At 38.6% G+C, this 21,654-nt stretch overlaps 1 protein-coding gene across 1 annotated transcript; it reads right to left on the reverse strand.

Annotated features, from left to right (window-relative positions):
- Window positions 1-1,177: 1,177 nt before the first annotated feature.
- On the reverse strand, window positions 1,178-9,698 carry chmp2ba (charged multivesicular body protein 2Ba). The gene is made up of 6 exons (XM_063497891.1): window positions 9,480-9,698; window positions 6,653-6,744; window positions 4,272-4,466; window positions 3,245-3,347; window positions 2,883-2,989; window positions 1,178-1,844 (listed from the first exon to the last, which is right to left on the reverse strand). Exons 1-6 carry the CDS (start codon window positions 9,511-9,513, stop codon window positions 1,731-1,733), a joined length of 645 nt encoding a protein of 214 aa, XP_063353961.1. The 5' UTR covers window positions 9,514-9,698; the 3' UTR covers window positions 1,178-1,730.
- Window positions 9,699-21,654: the final 11,956 nt, after the last annotated feature.

Below are 21,654 nucleotides of genomic sequence, written 5' to 3' on the forward strand. Positions count from 1 at the left end.
TCTTTAAAGACAGTAAAAAAGATATATACCTCTTTGTGTTGCTCGGTTTGAAGCGAAACCTTAAAAAACCTTGAATACAACTTTAATGAAAAAGAAGGGGGGGAGGGATAAAGTGGAGACTGAAAATGAAAAAAGACCCAATCATACCTGAGGAAACTTTATTCCTTATAAAAGCCATACACCCTTTACACTTTACAATAAGGAAACAAAAATGAGTATACATACACCTTTAAAAATGCATGGTAATATCCTATTGTAGAACTGCACTCAAAAAATGTCTGTTAACTGATTCTGTTCTCAATCACAACAGCTTGGTGTAAGGTTGAGGAACAATTATTTTTGCAAAAATTCAAAGAATTATGACTTGTAGATTTCAGACATACGCAAGGATGAATCTTATTCGGTTTATTTTGGCAAAGGGAGTCTAAACGAGGGGGCACAAACAAAGAAAACATTGAGCAGATATGGCTGTCACTGTCATGAAGCCTGGAACGGCTGACGCTGACAAATTACTGTAAAGAAAAACCTGCTTCAGCTGGAGAAGAGAAGAAATCTCCTCAATCACAGTGTTATATTAGCAAACGCTTCCATCTTTTCGTTCCTTTAGTGTCTGTGTGTTTCTGTGAGTGAGGCAGCTTAAAAACAAAAAAACAAAAAAAAAAAACAAATGACAGCAACTGCACAGCAGCTGAAAGAGTAGAGGGACTGCAGGATCAGTACCACCTTACGATCTCTGTGTAAATCAAACGTCAACCCAGAAGCCTCTGGCTTTAATTATGGATTTAAATCTCTTTGACATGCCAGTCTTTCATTAGCCCTAAATTGTGTTTTTAATCTCAACTTTATTTAATTTTATAATCTGTACAGTATCATAAAAATGCTAGCCAGTTTGCTCTCAGATCAATTTGTCTTTTCATTTCATGCACGTAAATTGAAAGCCTGACCCCAGCCTGAAGATATTAGTTACATGTTTCACATGCGTATGTGTGTCTGCAGTACCTATGGTGGCAAACCTAAAAAATCTTGGTAATGATTTAGCTAGTTAGCATGATTAAGTGTCTGTTTTATCGCTAATATCTCAGGATGAGAAAGAAATCAAACAGAGGCATTTTATCCATAAAACATTGCAAATTTGACAAAAGAATGCCTTAAAATGGAAAGTTTGCCTCAGAGAAAGTGGATTAAATTGGTTTTAATTTTACCAATGGCAACAAAGATAGCACATAAATAGTCTGAGTTGGAAAAAATACAAGTTCCATTTGTTTATTGACATCCCCAAAGCTGCTTTTTAATTACCATGTTTTATTCATTAAAACTTCCTGAAGAAAGACCATCCTTCTTCAATCGTATAAAAGCAGACAGAGATTATAGGACTAATTCAAGATTGACCAAAACACCAGAAGGGAAAAGCCAATTCCAAGATCTCATACACTTGTAGCCCTTTTAAAGACAGATGGGTGGTAAACAACAGCGTTAGTTGTTTTTCCGGTGAAACATCAACTGCTGTTCCACCTTTGAGATGTGGCCTCTCCGATGTTGTAATAAATATTATTTTCACATAAATAGATCACATGTTCTGCCATAATGATCTCTAAGGCGAATGTGACAATATGTATGTGTTAATAAACGTGTGTGTATGTGTGTGTGCGTGTAAGTGTGTGAGTGTGTACGCTCGAACCATGACAAAACCAGTGTTTCTAACAATTTGAACATTAATACGAAGACGAAACCTAGTCGACTCCCAGAGCTCGGAGCTGTCTTTCAATCTCGTCGTCAGAGATGGTGGCTTTGGAGGCGGCAGCAGCACCGGGGACACTCTTTCCTGCAGCTGGAGCTTTCACCATCTGGAATCACACATGGGTAGAAAACCCCATTAGCAGCCACATCAACTTCAAAATACACACGTTCAATCGCAGAGCTGCTACTTGTTTCGAGACCGGCTACGATGTACAGCTGCTTGCTGACACTCAAAAACAAAGAAAGAAAAAAAAACCCCAAACTGTTCAAACTGAGTCACAATTTTGTCAATTAACTGTAAAGTTTACTTTACATAAAAAGTGCAGTTGTTTGGGTTTGTTAATGATCAATTACTGCATCCTATAAAAGGTGCTGAAACAATCTGGTACTCGACACCAAAAGCCATGATTCATTTTATGCCGGTTACTTTTTATTTGCAGAAAAAACCTGAAACTATTTACAGCATTTGTTAGCTTCTCAGCTGACTACTTACTGTCAGTAGACACAGAATTATCCCAGTAACAATAGAAGTAACATATGGATGATTATTTTATTATGGTAGATTTTCCAAACTACCGTAGTTTGTGAATCTTATTATTTTTACTTTTTAAAGAGCATCCTGTGTGTCTCTTCACCTCCAAAAAAACCCACAAAAACAAAACAAAACAAAAACTCCACCCAAAAAACCCTGAGACAGCCTGATGAGCTTTTTTTAAAAACTGCCTCTCCTGCTGGGGGATTTTTATTGGGAAATTTGTTGGTTTGTGCATTGTTTTGTGTGAGGTAATAACTCATGAAGCACCCCAGGGGGAGCCAGACACACAGCAGACGGACAGCCTGGCAGTCTGGAAAAAAAAAAGGAACACAGCTAGAAGAGCTGAGGGCTAGCCCCACCATGTGGCAGCTGGAATACATATTAAAAGCCAAGTAAAAGCCATGTGGAGCATTTATTGTTCATCTTGCTAGGGGCTGTGTGCTCCATTAAGTGCATCTACATCTAAAAATGTGGGGTTAAATCTGAGACTAAATGGTAAAATGTTAAGATTGTTTTTTCTACTTGGGCATTATGCACTATTGTGATGTCTATAAAGTTGAGGTATGTAGGAGAGATGTGGTTTGTCTTGTTCTCTTTTTGAATTTCTTACCTTCCCTGAGATCTCAATGCCAATCTCATCCAGAACCTGGTTGACAATGTCCTGAGATTCCTCTTCATCTCCAGATTCTTCAAAGATCTCATCCAAAGTGTCGTTGACTAAACAGATAGTGAAACAGGAAGGAAGAAGATAAGGACAGAAAAGTCAATCAAATTGATTTCCAGTCACAAGTTTGGACTTTAGAGCAAGACGGCTGCTGCATACAAAAAGAAAAACAAACGTCAGTGTTTCTTCTGAAAAACATCCTACAAACATATTTTGCCTTTGCTGCATATATTGCAGCACACATCACTTCTCACACTATTCCCATATATCTTCCCAAACTTGTTTTGCCAAGTGCACTGTGTTCTTACTCATGTCCTCGGTCATGCCCATCTTCATGTTCTCCTTCTGGAAGTCCTGCATGGTTTTCAGTGTCTTCTGTGGATCCATCTTTTTATTCACTGCTTGCATTGTCTGCAAACATTTAAGGAACGTATGAGAATCTATCTTTTTAGTTGCTACTGCCGAGAAATAACACTCTTCACGATGTAGAAACCTCTAATTATGCTCAACATGTTAGGATGAACTTTAGTTGCACAAACTATTTGAGATAATTTACCTTTTAACTTTAGACATTTCACAAAATATTCGATCCTCAACCTCAAGTAAATTTGCTTTGAATTCATTTATCATCGCAGAATTATGCAAGTCCTAAAGACAGACCAACTTCCTGTGAAAGATCAGCACAAACATGGCCTACTTTCACACCTGAGTCTGACACAATACCTGATACATCAACGTCTCGACTGACAAGCTTCCCAAAATCATGCAAATCTAAAGCTTAGGAGAAAGGTGATGGAGAATGCTTCACTTTCTACTGAAGAAACTACATCGAAGCTGCAACTTTCCTGTGTGCGTCTGTGTCTAAACAACCTTTGTGTATCTGACAGAATATAATTAACACATTCTTTGTGACATAGCCACAGCCTCACGTAAACTTGAACACACGCCATTAATTTAAAGCCTAATTATATTTGACCTGTCTATGTTTGCTCAGTGTGACTCTGTACAGTACATCGCTCCTGGCCAATTAGTACCTCTCATACTTCATTAACAACAGTGCTACAAGGCTCGGGTTTTAAACATGAACAGACCCCACATTAATACTTTAATTACCACACTAGAATATTAATGTGTGTACACACTGAACTTAGCTCGTGTGGAAAACAAATGTAACTTTTCCATTAGATAGCAACACCTTGTTCATACAGACTGTCTAACGGCAATGGCACATGAAGTATGTTTAAGTAGGGACTTGTTCACTTTGTATATGCTGCACTGTATCTGTAATTCTAATTCAAAATGAGCTGTACTGATCGACAGGGTCTAGCATTTTACCTTGGCTGAGGTAGACATGGCACCGGCCATCTTCATTTGGGAGTTCATGAGCTTTGTCTGCGTAGACATGGATGTGACCTTGGAGCTGACAGCGTACGTCCGGGTCTTCTGCTTCCTCAGCTGAACTAATTGCTTGGCGAGAATCTTACAAGCCTCCCTGTTACCGCTCTTTGCCATTTTCTTGATCTCTGCTTCCTGGAGAAGGAAAGAAGAATACGATATGACTCCTCACCTCTGTCTTTTTTTTTTTTTTTTTTTGGCATTATGAGTTAATTTTTTGTGTGTGTATGCATGGTCAATGTGCAAATTTACCAAGCATGCGTATAGACATAACATAAAAGAAAATTCTAAGAACTGGCAGAAAACAGGGAATCAAAAATTCTCATTAAGATATACTGTCCACATCTGGAACCAATTGATTGAGGCTGCTGAAATGTACCATTGTCTCCTGGTTATCTGCCTAATATTCTAAATAAGCATTATATTTAGAGATGTGCTTGTGTTTGCCCATATAAATTGAGTAAAATTGAGCGTTCAGGGATGGCCTTTCTCAAACAACATGCTGCAGATTAGCTGAAGCCAGGAAACTACTTTGTTTTGAGAAATGTCAATTAATGCCACTGATTTCCCAACACCTTCAACACCACAGCCAGCCCGAGGTTCAGGAAAATGAAAATACGGGGAAGACGGAGCTTTTAGGCACCTGTAATTTCTCACAGAAGCTTTTATTTTTAATATAGAACACATTGATAATACACTAAATAAAACATTTTATTGGACTTTAGGGATACTCTTTATATTAAAAATATATATGTATGCATAAAACAAATACATCCACCAAGTCCCAGAGAAACCATTGTGTTTGTAAACACAAATTTGTAAACACAATCATCCAGATCAGTTGTTACTCATATACACTTTTAGCTTCAGTACACAGCCAAAAATACTCCGAGCCCCACAGGGATCCTGTGTGTGGGCACGATTCCCGAGAGACAACGGAGAAGCTCCAGGTTACGATGAGCCAGCCAATATGTCTTTTATTTATCGTACATGTGCTGAAAGCATTCTCTTCAGGAAATTACAATCAATTATTAATGTTTGATAAAGCTAAAGGCTTTCCTCGCTCAGCTCTATGCATCTGTGCCTTTCTCTAATGCAGACACACATTCAGCAGGTCATTTGAGTTCAACCTGTATCTCGCTGCTTGTAAACAATTCAAATAATGCCATGGGGGAAAAGAGCAGACCTAGTTCAAAAAAAGGCAATAATATTGTCAGCTGCAGTGTTATCTGAAAGAAAAAAGAAAGGCTAAGAATGCATTAACGGGGGAAAGAGAGACGAGTACGACGAACTGATGCTGACGGGAAGCTTATAATGTCTTATTTAGTGGCCTATCAGGGTAGGGTGGAGGAGGTGGGGCTGTGATGGATAGCTAGTGCAGGAACAACTGTGAGGCTGTTGGGCTTTGCATGCTAGCAAATGGGAACCTTAATGCATTAACAAGGCCCAGTGCTGAAGATTTTTCTGAACAACAGATGCACAGTGTGCTGCTAAAGAAGCCTCAATCCAGCTGTTAGTAACATTTCAGGCAGCCAAATGCTGTGCAGCACAAATATTTGAAAAATAAAAAAAAGATTCTATATTGTTTAGACTTTTGAACTCTTATACAAATCCCAAATAATTTATTGAGAAAATGAACCGCTTAACTTTTAAAAGTATTTTGATCTTTGGGGGATAATCTCTGCCCTGTGCCATTTGCATCCAGTGAGCACATACATGGATGTGTGTGCATACACTGGTACTGAGAGCCGGCACACTGGGAGGCAGCCATGATCGCACTAAAAATAAATAAATAAAAAAATGCAGATATAGGTCATTTCCATTTTTTTGTCTTAATCTTTTATTCAGAATCTGCAACAAAGCTTTTAAAACGAGACTAATTAACGGAAGACATTAATGTAGAATAAGAATATTCGTTCCCCAGGGAGGTAATTATGTCCTGTATGATATTTACTTAACACAACTGAGGAGAGGACACAATCAGCTTCTTTCATCTTCTAGATTATGTGCGACGATGAATGTAACCTAATTGTTTAACTCTGTGAGAGTGTATGAGAGATAGGCTCACTTGCCTGAGGCAGAGCCACCTCACCAAATCGCTTGTCTATTCATTTAGCCCCATTAGCCAATCAGGCACAATCCCAGAATGTAGAAAGACAATCTAATATGCATCTGGGGCTGAGATTGTGTCTGTTGGGGAATCAGAGGGTCCTAAAAGGGCTTTGATGCAATATGTAGAAATCTACAAAAAAAAAATGCTATGAATGCACATACTTTTGTTCCTCATAGCTTTTATATTTAATTGTCTGCATGCTTCCTACCAGTTGTTTCTCTTGTTTCTCCAGCGCTGTTCTGTCTCTGGTGATCTGCCTCTGTGTGCCGCGCAGCTCCTTATTCTGCTCCTTGATTATATCTTCAGAAAAGAATGAGATAGAAAGGTTTGACAGAGCGAGAATGTTGGTGCAGGTACAACACCCCACAAGCCTTTGACTTACCAAAATGAAAAGAAAAAAAATGTCTGATAAATTGGATGAAACATATACAGTATATAGTGTTTTTCTACTCTTATTAAGCACTCATTTTATGCCTTTTCTATGCAATTAGGTGCTTTTTACTCATAACCTACACACTTTTGATGCACTCGTAGCAATTTGGGGTTCAGTATCTTGCCTAAGGATGCAAGATATGCAAACTAGAGCAGCTGTGGCTCAAACCACTTAACTTCCAATGTAAACGTACCCTCTCTCACTGACTATCAATATGTGTGATTTTACAACGATTTTTGTTCAACAGAAAATTTAATGCAAACATATTTTATTTCTAAAATAAAATCAATTTTTATTCACCTATGCCCTCAGTATGTGTCATGTCTGGTATCTTTTTTTGTCTTTCAGTTCAACATCAATGCTGTTGGAGCATTAGAAAGGATGGTTCCCGAGCAGCTGCCAAATATTGGAAGAAATCTCAAACATCCAGCCACTGCCTCAATAGTGATCATGTTTGACTCTGCGCCCAGATGCACGTGAAATATCTCAGAGCAGTCAGTAACACACTGAGAGCATGCTGACACTGCCAACTGTGGAAATGCTTGGACAGCTCATGCCAATACAGTGTCAGCTCTACACCACCCACACAAACACAAAGTGGCATCATGTGACATCATTTATGACTATGAAGTCAGGCAGTAATCTGTGTGACTGAGGGATGACCCAAATAATCAGTGTAACAATAACCTTACTTCAAGACTTAAATATAGTTTTGAGATTTATCCCAAAATCTGGCATTTTTCTGTTATTAAAACGCAGGCACTTTTTATTCTAAAAATAAATAAATCCTTAAGAACAGAAAAAGTGAGAATCAAGAATGAATAGAGGAATGAATAAATGAATCAAAGAATTCTCATTCAGTCCTATTCATATAGCTCAAAATTACAAACTTGCCTCAAAGGGCTTTGAACTGTTTTCTATTTTTAGAGTTGAAGCCTCAATGAGGTTTCAATGAGGAAAAAGTAAAAGAAAAACAAAAAAAAACCTCTGAAAAAACAGCAAAGGGTGGATCCCTCATCCAGGAAAGACAGGTGTGCACTGGATTCATTTATTCATAAAGTAAATGAATGGATAAAAAACAACAAAAAAAAAAAAAAAACAACAACTAAGAACTCAACAAAAAAAGAAGGAAAACTTCTAAATAGCTAACCCCGGTCTATATTCATGAGCTACTATGTAATAGGAAATGTCCTACCTTGGGGGGGGGGGGGGGGGGGGGGGGGGGGGGGGGAATTGACCACTTTCAGAAAAAAAAAAAACCTTATTCTTGCTGAAAAGTTCAACACCCACAAAATTGATCGAGATACGTCAATATGCTGGACCACTTAAGAGAACGATGCTTGTATACGTATAAGGTGACGTGCCGCCAACGTCTCAAAGAGGGAGGGATATCGTCCTACAAATATGGGTGATCAAACCACCCCCCCCCCCTTACTAAATTTGCCAAATAACCAGAAACTACGACCCACACCCAAACCCAGGGCATCAACGAGAAACCTGTGTCCAGAGCGCAAGAGATGTCAAATAAAAAGAAAAGAAAGAAATGTACTGGATGGGGGACGGCTGAGAAGACCTGACAGCGCCTTGAAATGGAGTGGAGGCAGGAGAGCACTGTGAGTACAGTATGCAGATGATCGGTATGGGTGAAACTAGAATGACAACAATGGGAGGAGTAAACAGGGAGTGCTCTGAAAAGATTTGCCTTAACCGGTAGAGTCTATTTTTAAATCCAAAGATACAAAGTTGATATTTTTTCTTTGTAATTCTCCACAAGAATAAGTTTCAGGTCCAAAGAGTTGAGGCATGGTCCGCCTTTCCTCTTGAAATCCAGCCCTAGGAATTAATATAATTAGTATCTGAGAGTGAATAATTGATTCATTAATTTTGATGTAAGTTTGACTGATTTTCCATTCTGACCTTCTGAGGTGGTTACCTAGCCTGGGGGGAAAATACTCACTTTTTTAGACTGAAAGGCTATTCAGATTTTTGACATTTTTTAACTGAATATAGCCCACTTTAAATGACTTAACTTCATACGATAACAGCCTCACTTTCCATTGCACAATTTTATTGCACTCTTTGTCACAAGACTGACGTCATTTTGTTCACAGCACAATGAGGCATTAGTTTCAGTCTGTGTGTAGGATACAAACTGACAGTAAGTTAACCATGCGTGTGTCGTATTTACGCCACGCAAAGTAATCATACAGGGAAAAATATCATGTACACTTAATGATAACTTAAGGCTTATGTTTGCCGTTTCTAAGTCATTGGAAACCATGGTGTAACAGAGTGTACACAGACCTTTCCACAGCCTGTAACTCTAACGATTACAGGTGAAGTTCAAAAGAAAGAAACCAAGAGGATACTTGTAACAATTAACACTGCATTTCTTTTCTTTAAAGGTTACATTGTAAAACAGCTACACATATACATTAAGTTTAGCAGCGCGTCGAGGGCAGCATTGTGACTCAGCTCGACTCAGAACAGGTAAAACAAGTTAAATTGGGACGTCTCATCTGACACGGGAACAACAGAACAAGCTGTACGGCCAACCGGGCTAAAAACAAGTTAGCTAGCTTTTTACCCTGAGCAAACTTACCGTCGACAGTCTTCTTCTTGAACAGGGAAGCCATGTTGCTGCTGTGTATCAAACCTAATTACAAAATATAAATCCTGTACTAATGTGTTGTGTGATGCCTGTTGTTAACGCCGCCGTTTATCCGTCAGACCGAGACGGTGGATCAGTTTGGCAGCCTCTGTTTCCTGGTTGATTTTTCTGTTGTCGAAGTTCCTCCCTCAGCTGACATGACTCAAAGGCTCCACGTGACGTCACGGCGGGACTCTCGCGTTGCATTCACTTGTGCTCCGTAAAATAGCCTTTCGTAATCTTGAATAAAAACTAGTAAATTAAAATTGAGTCTGGAACTCAAATATTAGAAATATGGGCGCCTCGGTGTAGTATAAATAATATCGCGGATGTGCACAGCAGGTCCATTACTGTCGGACTCTCACTGCCTCTGCACTGTCAGCTTAAAAAATTCTACACTGTTTTTGTTGCATAAACGTCTCTGGTTGTAGGATTTTAAACACAGTGAATGCTGTGTTTTATCCTAGCCTTCAATCTGTCCTATTAAAACTAAAAAATGGTGAGTAAAGTTTAAATAAAATGACATTTATTTTTGTGCAATGATAAGTCTAAGCTAGCAAATCAGGGGACTGCATCCTCGAATGCAGGGGTTTTACTTTTTATCTGATTTTATTTTTTGCACTTCCTTTCATGCTTTTCAGTTATACATATACACTAAATATAAACTACTCAAAAAACCAAAACATACAAATGTGTAAACTACTACAGGGAAACAATCCTCAGAGTTGATTTCTGTTTATAACATCAACCCCACTGCTTCAAAACACTGCATCATAAATTCTGTTCTCAATTTCATTCCTCTCCTCTTTATCCCCAGAAGACTGGTATCGCATACTCTCCTGTTTGTATTCATATATTCGTATTGTCTTATATCATTTTAATGTTGAGACCAACTTTATGTTGGGTGGCGGGACTCTTGAACCATAACCAACTCAATTTTGTTCATAGTGTCAGTACATAGGAGGGCAGCGATACGGAGTGGAGGAGAAGACATAAGGTGGGAGGGGGTCTCATCCCAGAAATAGCAAGGGATGCCAATGGATGGCTGGAGCAGAGGAGAGACCGGTGACTTTGAGGAAAAGAAGAGGAGGATGGGTAACCCTTAGCTCTTTTTTTTTTTAATCTCAGCGGAGGTGTGGATGTGTATCTGTGCATGTGCACAGTTGCCTGTGTGCATCGGCATGTGGTCCTGAGGCGTTGTTCTTGTTAAGGTTATTAGGGAAGATGTTTGGCGCTAATCAGCAGAGGACTACAGGGACCCCACTAAACGGCCTCATCATCAGAGGGCCCCAGTGGTGATAAATCTAGCTCCAAGCACCCAGAGGGCCGACTTTTACTAAGTCTGCATCTGTCTCCAGCTTTGTAGGTACAAACAAGTTGATCAAATTATATTTAGGGATCAAATTTGCATTTTTTTTCTACTTCTGATGTTGCTGTTTTGGCAATTAATTTCAAGTTAATTGTAACTAATTACCATCACTGTAATTAGTTACAATAAACTTGAAATAAGCTTATTGTGATAAGACTGGATTGCATAGAAATATGGCTTAATATAGTTGCAAAGCAAAGATTTTCAGTACTAATAATTTAAAATCACACTAAATTAACAAAAAAAGTCAAAAGATTTCTGTCCACAAGTAGTTCATGCTTGTGCAACATATTCTACATACAGAAGTGCATTTAATTATGATTTAAAATAGAATTAAGCATGAAAAAAAGTATGGGAAAAAGGCCTCTCTCTTCTTTTTCATTTTCAGTGGTTTCCTGCACCACTTTCTCCCCTACATTTTCATTTATCTGTCTATCCCATTCCCTTCCTTCGCTGTGTGATGTAGCCCAGGGCGAGCAGAAGTGTAATGTTAAGGCACTAACTACGGAGTGTATGGACACACACACAGCAGAGAGAGACGTTCATGTGTGAAATGAGATCTCAGCACAATCAGTGGGAGTCGCAGCCATAAAGCACATCAAGCCTTACAGCTTTAAGGTAGCAACACGGAAAAAATCGCACAAATCCCTTCATGGGGTGATTGTGAAGCTGTTGCAGTCTAGTAACAACTGTGTGTGGGTTTTTTATGTCTTCTCTTCACAGATAAACCCAAGAAGTCATGAAGCCGAGCGTGCCTCAACAAACCCCAAATGTTGCCACGATTCAATCGACCTTTTTAGTCTTGCAGTCTGTGATTTGCCACATGTTACAAAATCTTTAAACGGTTATTAATTTCAACTTTATTTTAGCTTAGAAAAATTACACAGTGACTTATTAGTAATCATAGTCACCAGCTTTATATCCTGCACAACAAGGCAGATAGTTCTGGCTCAGGAATATCTCATTTTTACAATAGAGCACTACAATCTATCAAATACACCAGCAGAACAATGATTTTTTTTAATGCTGTGTCATTTGCAATAGATTGTCACCAAATCTCCCACAGGACTCCAGAATCTATGCATCTCATTCTCCTATTTGCCAAGCATAAATCTTGAATCATTGTAGGATATAAGACATGATTATACTCTGTATTCTTCTATAAACCCCTGACATCTAACTACAAGCTGAAATATGTTTGTATGCAAATAAAGAAAGTCAAGAGGCTATGATGGGTGAGGTGGGATTTCCACAGCTCTTCTTCACTCTGATGGATGGATCAGCGATACCCAGATGGATGGAGAGAGCGACCGACAGAGAAAAAGAGAAAAGGGCACAGACACAGAAGGAGAATGTGTGGCAAAATCAAGGGATTAGCACAGCAGGAGATCAGTGATGATGTTTGAACTGCCATTCCAAAACATTTTTTATCTTAAACCCCTAAAACAAAAGTGTACAAATCTGGGTCAAATCTCAATATATACAACAAATACATACATATGTATAAAATATGTGTCTTTAAGCTACACACAAACAATTTCTCTCTAAAAATAAATAAATAAATAACGACTTAATTCATGCAACCCAAGCTTCGGATACACAAGCTATGCACAGAGGATTTTATTTTTTAAAGAACCTTCTTAGGGAAATAGGAATGCAATTGAAGCTGTATCCTTTGGTCATAGAAAGACAGATTAGCATCACCACTTGAGTAGAGTGTGTAACCACCACTGGTACAAAAAATTTCAGATTTTATGAATCAGCAACTTGAAAAATAAAGATAACAATGAGGTTTTTTTTAAAAAAACAAAACAAAAAAAAACTGTTCCTCTAATGTCCACTTGAGGCTATATGGTCCCATTTTAAAATACCAGACTTTATGAATAAACATGTTTATCCTGTGATACATAAACAGTTTTGGCTGTCTTTTTCTCACAATTTTACAGGCAGAGATTTTTCAATAACTCACCCTGTTATAATAAGGGTTAAAGTTGCATTGGGCAAGGTGACTTTCTGTAATGTGTGTATCGACAAGGCCAAAAGTTGATGACGTACCCTAAGCTAATTTCATTCACTGAACTAGATATTGTGTCTTTAGCGTTGGTTCCTTGTGGAGCATTTTTATCAATTATCTTACAAAAAAATATGGCTTACTTTGTAAATTGTACCAGAAGGCTGCCCAGATGTGGGGAGTGAGTTTCTGTATGCATTTGTATGCTAACACTGATTTGCAGGTAGCATCAGAATGCACACTGATAGTCACACTTACTAAAACTGCCTCAAAACTTTCTAATTGAAATATTATAGTTCTAGCTCAATAAAAACAAAGGTACTAATGTTAATGCTAAATTCAGGGTTTTAAGATGGGGGTTAACAAATGAACGGAGGATATCATAAATGTGTAGACCTTTTCTTGGGTTTGAGTTTGGATGTGAGTGTGCAGACAAAAGATCTTCCATAACCCTTCATAAAATAAAGTGTTGTTCATTTTCTGTAGTTTTTCTACCCATTAAAATTAAAAGAAAATTTATAAACCTATTAATAAGTTTAAAGGTGCTTGTAAAGGCTTATTTCATCACCGTGAGAGCCACACTAGATGTCTAGAAGTTTCATGTTTCCAGTCTTTATGCTGTACTCAGCAAGACTGCAGGTTCGAGTTGAGCACATGTAAGAGAGGCATTGATTTTCTTATCTAACTCTGCAAGAACGCAAATGAATGCTAAAGTTAAAACTGTCAAACTCTTCAAAGTAAGAGTTCCAGATGACACACTTTAAAGACAAACTTTTAAGATAAGTATTTAATAAGATATTTCCATCCAGTTCCCAAAAAAAGTGCGGAGGCGGGAAGGGACTAAGAACATATGGAAGACAGCAGGTGACTGAGAGAGTGCGAGACAGAGTGATGATAGGAAGGAGTGGAACAGGGTGGTAACAGCAGGGGAGGCAGAGGGCAGGGGAGTTTGGAATGGTCTAATAAATCGAGTGAGTGACTCCACTCGTTTTTGCCTGTGGGACAAATCTAGTCGCGCTCACCAGCGCATCGTAGCATCAGGGAATTCTGGGTAATGAGAGATTATTTTCCCCTGTAGTGTGTGCTCATCATCATTGCCTGCCCCGACCTCCCCAGCCTCCCAGGAAGCACGCCTACACATACGCACACATACACCACATCATACAAGCTGGAAGAAACAACACTAAGATGCAGGTGTGGAGCTGCATGATGTACATGATTTATGATGTATAAAAATCAATGAAAGGGATACATGCATATACACACAGACAGACACACACATAAGAAGACATCTCACAGGCTGCTGGTTTTGTGAGTAAGGTCAAACAGTGAGGTGTTATTGTTTAAATCTGCTGCTGGCACCAATTTTAGATGTCACACTTAGTGAGACACACACATACACACAATTCAGTGAAACCCTCTTTTATCCACAGGTCCTTTTTGCCTGGGGATGCCAATCTGTCTGAGGGTACGCTCTACATGCATCAAACCAGAACCATCTTTTGCCCTTCCTCTCTTTTTCTCTCTGTCTCTCTCGTCTGTCTCTCCAGTCCACGGGCCTTCTTGCCTTGGGGCCAAGCTGTGACCACAAGAAGTGGGCTGGTGGTCCCAGCAGGAGCTGAGGCTCAGACACACCATTAGCATGAGGGAATTAGAGTCATTACAGCTGGAAGGGCAATGGAGGACAAGTCCTTCGCTCTGCAAAAGGAGGGAGGAAATTTGTAAAGTTACGCAAAGGAGGTATCAGACAAAATGAGAGAGTTTATGGAACAGATAGCTGAGAAAGGTGTTGTATGTATTGATGCAGTTTACAGGTATTTGCATCTTGGGGATGGGTTTGATTTTTGTCCCCGTATCCTACAACCCTTTTGTGTGTTTCATTAAAGATTAAAAAGGAGACATATTTTGCTGATATGCGCAAAACAGGCAACGAACCGGGCATATTCTTCTATTTTTTTTAGGGTGCCAGAACAGTAAAAGAGGTTTCTCTTCCCCTGTGTTTTTTATTTTTATGGAGAGCATTTTGTTACTGTCAAATATAATATGGGGCGATCGTGGCTCAAGAGTTAAGAGTTCGCCTTGTAATCGGAAGGTTGCCGGTTCGAGCCCTGGCTTGGACAGTCTCGGTCGTTGCGTCCTTGGGCAAGACACTTCACCCGTTGCCTACTGGTGGTGGTCAGAGGGACCGGTGGCGCCAGTGTCCGGCAGCCTCGCCTCTGTCAGTGCGCCCCAGGGTGGCTGTGGCTACAACGTAGCTTGCCATCACCAGTGTGTGAATGTGTGTGTGAATGGGTGGATGACTGGATATGTAAAGCGCTTTGGGGTCCTTAGGGACTAGTAAAAGCGCTATATAAATACAGGCCATTTACCATTTTACCATATGAATGTATTCTGTGTAATTCCCCATGTAATTTGTTAAACTAGGAAACAAAATTTAGCTTTGAAAGGTAATAGTGCAAAAATAGTGTTATTTAAACACATTTCTTAACCTGAAGTGCTTAATTTCACACATATCTACTGTATCGTCCAAATATTATACATAAACAATGTTATATTACTACCCTGCTTTCCAATTTGGTGTGGATTCTCTCATTCAACTTTGAAATCCTTGTCCATTTAGCTTGAAAGGAATGTATTTCCCAGCGTGATCCTCTAAAGGAAAGCCACATCTCTCATGTGTATTGCCCTCCATCCACCTGACCCTGCTTTTGAGTCTCTGTCATCTCATTAACTTCTGCAGGGATGCCTGGGCAGTTCCCATTATCTTCATACATGCAGAATATGAGCTAAAACTTGAGGATTGGGCAATTATCTGCTTTTTAAGCAAGGTCAGCATGCTTACTGCGAACCTAAAATCCACCGGTCACTTTGTAACAGACAAACTATTTGTGGGCACATAGTCACTCTAGCACACACAGTGGAGGAAGTGCTTTTCTTTGTCTAGACTTTGCAATTAAAAAGTCTCATTTCCATTTATAAAATGTGCAAAAATGGCAAGAACAATGAAAATAGATAATGAAGAAGCACAAGTGTGGGCTTTTAGAAGAAAAAACAGTTCTAACAGTTTCTTTTTCTTTGGATTAACATGTAAATTACATTTCCATTAACTCACAAATGAATGGCTGGTCCTCATTAACAGGGCGCTACAGTGCAAATGATTCCACTGTGTTGCTTTGTGTCTCACTTAAACTGAATTATGCATCTATGTTCACAATCTCACGTTAAATGAGAGAAAAATATGTGTCCAAGTACAGTAAGTAGTTACTTTTTAAGTCTGAAAATGGCTAATAATGAACTGGAATCCACTCATATACATGTGCTTGGAGAAGCACTAATGGATCTTTAATTAGACTTAGTCTCCACTCCTCCCCCACCTCTTACATGCACTCTATGAAGAGTGGTTTATAGCATTTTACAGCATTACTACAGCAACATAGAGTCAAATATCCACTTTGAGCATACAGGCACATGCATATACCATATAGCATGTTTTTAACTGAAGAATTCCAACATCTACCACCAAACTAAATATCCTGTTAAAATCGCATCAAATGTGTAAAAGAAGAAGTGTGTGAAGGAAGTTAGGATTTCTTGGCCTTAAATTGACAATTGAGCTTCTCTTGATGCTTTTTGTGGAAAAGGAAAGAGAGGTGCAATAAAGCCTATTCCTCATCTTCATCTAAAGTGAAGTGAGCAGTTATTAGCTATTATAAGAACACAACACGACTGAATATGAACTGTGTGGTTGGTATGCCTGCTCTGTTTTATTTATTCATTTATTTTAACTGTCTGTCCAACTAAGGTCACAACTCGGATGGAGCCAGCCCATTTGAATGACAGGCATGTTACACCTTCAATCGGTCACCAGTTAGAGATGGAGCAGGAGTTTATCCATCTCCATCATAATAGTCAGCGGGTAATGCTTGCAATTGTACAAGTAGTTCTTTTAGTAATTAAATTATGACAATGAGATGCTAAATGGTGATGTGATCTATTTAATTTTGTCATATTTACACAGGTTTACCATTAAGAATAAAAAATAAAATTATAATATTAACAAACTTTTACACTGTAAAAAAGATGAACCTCAGGTCAAGTGCATCTTGAGGATATTTGTTCTAAAAGAGAATTTACACTCTAAAGAACCAGCATTTATTTGCAGCCTGCAGGTTATTTGCATTTATTACAGTCATTGTTATCACCTCATCAGCTTCATCATCATCATCGCTCTATAAGGTCATCTATATGCCCAGCTTAGGCAGGTGTGTGTTTCCATAGAATCTCTGGGGGAAAAGAAGGATGGCAGCCACACTTCAAAACTCATGATGTTGCAGTCTGCTTAATGTGACATATCATCAACAGCACTCAGCATTATGTCACACCTGCTTCATAAGGCTCGCGGGGTAAAGCTAACAAAAAAGCCAAACCATTTGGTAAAATCCTGCAAAAGTAGACTGGTACAAAATCTTGTTCTAAAATCACTTCTAAAAATGCTTTTCATATTGTGGGGGCCTTAATAATTATGTCTCAGACTCTAATGTAGGACATTACACTTGTGACTTCTTTTTTCTTTTGGTTTCTTGGGATGTACCCCCTCAAACCCTGTTCATGTTTCTCTGAAGGTGAAGTTTTAATAGGGATGTGGAATGTCTTTAGATCTAAAGCACTGGAGGTTCCGCTCATTTTTTCTTTTTTTCTTTTTTTTTGAGGAAAAAGCAAACAGTTATCCAATTTCACTTTAATTTCTATCCCTTCCCCTCTCCTCCCTCAATTTCCCCCTCTAAAACAGCCACTAATAATCATCTCTGTGCCTCATTAAGGAGCAGAGCAGCGGAGGCACGGGCTTCTCCAGATGTTTGGCGGAAAGCCCCTAAGGTCCACTGTCTGTGTCAGAGAGCTTGTGTGTATGTGTCTGTTGTAATATGCTCTGAACTGTGCAGCGTGTGTGCATGAACGCGTATGGAATACCATCATAAAGTTTGAATACTTGCACTGTCTCCCGGCATCTGCGTGTTCCACTGCCCCACTTCCAAAGCCAGTCTGTGAGTTTTCCTATACAACACTAGCTGGAGATATGGATAAACTCTGCCATCTCTGCACAATTGTATAATCAGTCTTTGGCTGCTAGTGTTGTCACACTGAGTAATGTGTCAAACTGTCCCAGTTACCGATCACTGTCTTTGTTGTATTGAATAAGACTGAGCGATATTGTTTTATCCACTGTATAACTGATTAGATAATTGTCGTTTCAGTGGTTCTAATTAAATGTTATTAATTCAGGGGACAGAAATTAGTATATACACATTTGGCAATTAAGTTATTAGAACTTAATTAAAATATTCATTTAAAAAAAAAAGCTCAAAATATACTCCCCATAATAATTTGGCTTTCCACCCTTTGGCAATATTAATAAAAATGGAGTTGTTCTGAAATAACCTAAACTCCTGAAAATGTTCCTGTATATTGTATTGTTTTTCTCAACAACTCTGCCCCACTTTAGTACCTTCTGCTTCTGAGGGAATAAGTCACACTCTCATTGTGACATCAAAGCGAATGAAAAATGAGTGAAAATAATGACACTTACTCTCTTGCCACAGTCCCCGAAGTGCCATCATATCTGGTAACAACATGCAGTGAGGCAGGATGAGAAAAATTAATAATAAATCTTCCTGTTGTGTTTCTCAGACATTCGTTTTTCATACACTCATGTTTGTGGGTGGGAGAGTTGCACACTGATTAAAGGTGTGCATAAAGTGAGAAAGATGAATGGTACATGCATTTGTTATATGCACTTTCAAAGGGATATTTGGACTAAACACGTGCCTTCTTTCAATTGCCTGATCCAAAATGGATCAGGCAATTGATTATATAGTGTTGTGAAAAAGTATTTGCACCTTTCCTGATTTATTAGTTTGTTGCATATTTGTCAGACTTACATGTTTTAGATCATCAAATTTTTTTAATATTAAACAACAAAGCTGAGATCAGTTTGACAAGCCACACCCAGCTCTGATGACTACCAGACCTGATGAATCAAGACATAACTTAAATGAAAACTTTCTGACAAAGTAAGCTAAAAGATCTCAAGAAGCAACACATGATGCCACAATTTAAAGAAACGAAAAAGAGAAAAACAAAATCATTGACATTTGCCAGTCTGGGAAGGGTTGCAAAGTCATTTCTAAGGTTTTGAACCACAGTAAGAGCCATTATCCACAAACGGAGAAAACTTGAAATTGCATTGAACTATCTCAGAAGTGACCGAAGTACTTACGACAAGAGGGGATCAGCAGTTCATCCAGAAGGTCACAAAAGAAACCAGAATAACATCTAAAGAACGTCATTCCCTACTTGCCTCAGTTAAGGTCAGCGTTCAAGATTCAAAAATAAGAAATAAACTGGGCTTAAATTACATCTATGACAGAGTTCCAAGACAAAAATCCCTGCTGACCAAAAAAACCACAAAGGCTCATCTCACATTTGTCAAAAACATTTTGATGATTTTTGGGAAAATATTCTGTAAACTGACGAGACAATAGTTGAACCTTTAGGAAAATCTGAGTTCCATTCATGCTTGAAAATCCTCAAGTGTGTAAATTAAAACAATTCTGCAAAGAAGAGTGGGCTAAAATTCCTCCACAGTGAAATAAAAAACACATTGCCAGTTATTGCAAAAGCTTCATTGCAGTCCTTGCTGACAAGTGTGGCACAACCAGTTATTAGGTTTAGGGACAACTGCTTTTTCACACAGGGCCAGGTAGAGTTGTCCAGCTTTTTTCCCTAAATAAATGAAATCATAATTTAAAAACTGCATTTTACATTTACTTGTGTTGTCTTGGTCTAACACTGAAATTTGTTTGATGATGTGAAACATTTAAGTCCAACAAATATCCCAAAATAAAAAACAACCAAGAAGGGGGTAAATGGTTTTTCAAAGCACTGTAAGTGATATACTTACTGGCCACTTCATTAATTACACCTTGTCAGTACTGAGCTGGAACCCCCCTTTAACCTTCAGAACTGACTGTTCTGTGAGCTCATTGTTATGTTCAAGAAACCAATCTGAGATGATCTGAGCTGACATGATGCTATCATGTGTTATCCTGCTGGAAGCAGCCATAAGAACATGCATACACTGTTGGCATAAAGGGATGGACATGGTCAGCAGCAATGCATTTAAATGATGTTCAGTTGGTATTAAAAGGCACAAAGTGTGCCCAGAAAATATATCCCAAGCCATTACACCACCATCAGCCTGAGCCTTTGATATAAAGGAGGATGGATCCATACTTTCATGTTGTTTGCACCAATTTCTTGCCCTACCACCTGCAATAAAATCAAGACTCATAAGACCAGAAAGTAATTTTAGAGTTGAGCAGGTGTACCTAATGAAATGGCCTGTGATAGTACCCCTTTTCGCATTTTGACGCGTGCAGAAGGGAAGTAGGAAAAGTAAAGTTCTTTGTGAATAACATTTACTGGAATCCATTTTGCAGTTTCAATACCCTGGTGTTGTGCCTGTTGGCTTGTTTTACTGGGAAAATGAACAGGACACCTGTAAATCCATACTATACATGCATACATACACTGTGGGTGTATATGTGCATGTGCCAAGCTTTCAAACAACATCCACAGTGCTCCAAAGCTGTTCAGCATTCAGGCCAGCAGTACTGGATTCATGTATGTTATAAATATTTTTTCATTAGACATGTCTGCAAAGAAATATGCTGGCAATAACAACGCTCTCAGACCTCATCGTCATATTTTAAATTTACTGAACCACAGGGAAGAACAGGCATGCTGCATATAAGCCAGATACATGTAGAGGAGGAGCTAGGTGTCATTAGCTCAAATACAGCCTGTTTTTTTTAAGCAGCAGCATTTTTGCAGAAAAAAACTGCAGAATAAGGAAGTGCTTTAGTTACAATATAGTGTTAACTCAGCAGGAATTAGAAAAGGCTAATTAGTGTAATAAAATATAGGCTCTCGGGTTTTTAGACCAATTGTTTTAGTGTCATGGACACCCTTTCTACTTTTTAAAATTACATATAACCATTATTTCTGACACAGCATAACTGATTTTCTATCTTTTTTTAATAGAAACTCTAGTAGATTTTGAGGGACTGTCTGTTTTTTTTCTCATCTCCTTTGCTGTGGACTGTGGGCCAGTTGCTTTCTTTAAAATCACAACACCTGGTTTATCACCTGGTTAGCACTCTATGCATTCAATGAGATCAGAAGCAATTTTATGTAAGTGTTCATTTGGAACTGGGACAAAACACACTTTTTTGTTTCAGTTCACAATGAATGTACTTACACATTCTTGTGTTTCCTGTTGTTGTTAATGCACTGCATTAAATATATGTAAACATTTTCAAATTTCAAAGTTTGCTTTTGGACTGACTCAATCAGACAAAACAGATATGGAATACTATGATACATAAGAAAAGATGCAAGAGTGACACCGCCAGTGTAAACAAAAACTCAACGTAATGATGGGTTATGAGCAGTCACGTGCTCACTTAGCTTTTGCTTCCAGTGCGTGCATGAAAAAAGTGATGGGAATTTTTTTTTTTTTTTATGTTTTGAACAACTATTGAAGCAAGTTTCGTCATGTATATATGGGATTTCTGGAGCTTTTTTTTCTTGCCTCAATAACATTAATATATAATCACATGTTTGGCTTCATAACCATGATGGCAAAATGTCTTTAGCTGGCTGCTTCACTATGGGACAAACTGATAACC

The sequence above is a fragment of the Pelmatolapia mariae genome, linkage group LG16_19 (assembly GCF_036321145.2).
Source record: "Pelmatolapia mariae isolate MD_Pm_ZW linkage group LG16_19, Pm_UMD_F_2, whole genome shotgun sequence".
In the NCBI taxonomy this organism is placed as follows: Eukaryota; Metazoa; Chordata; class Actinopteri; order Cichliformes; family Cichlidae; genus Pelmatolapia; species Pelmatolapia mariae.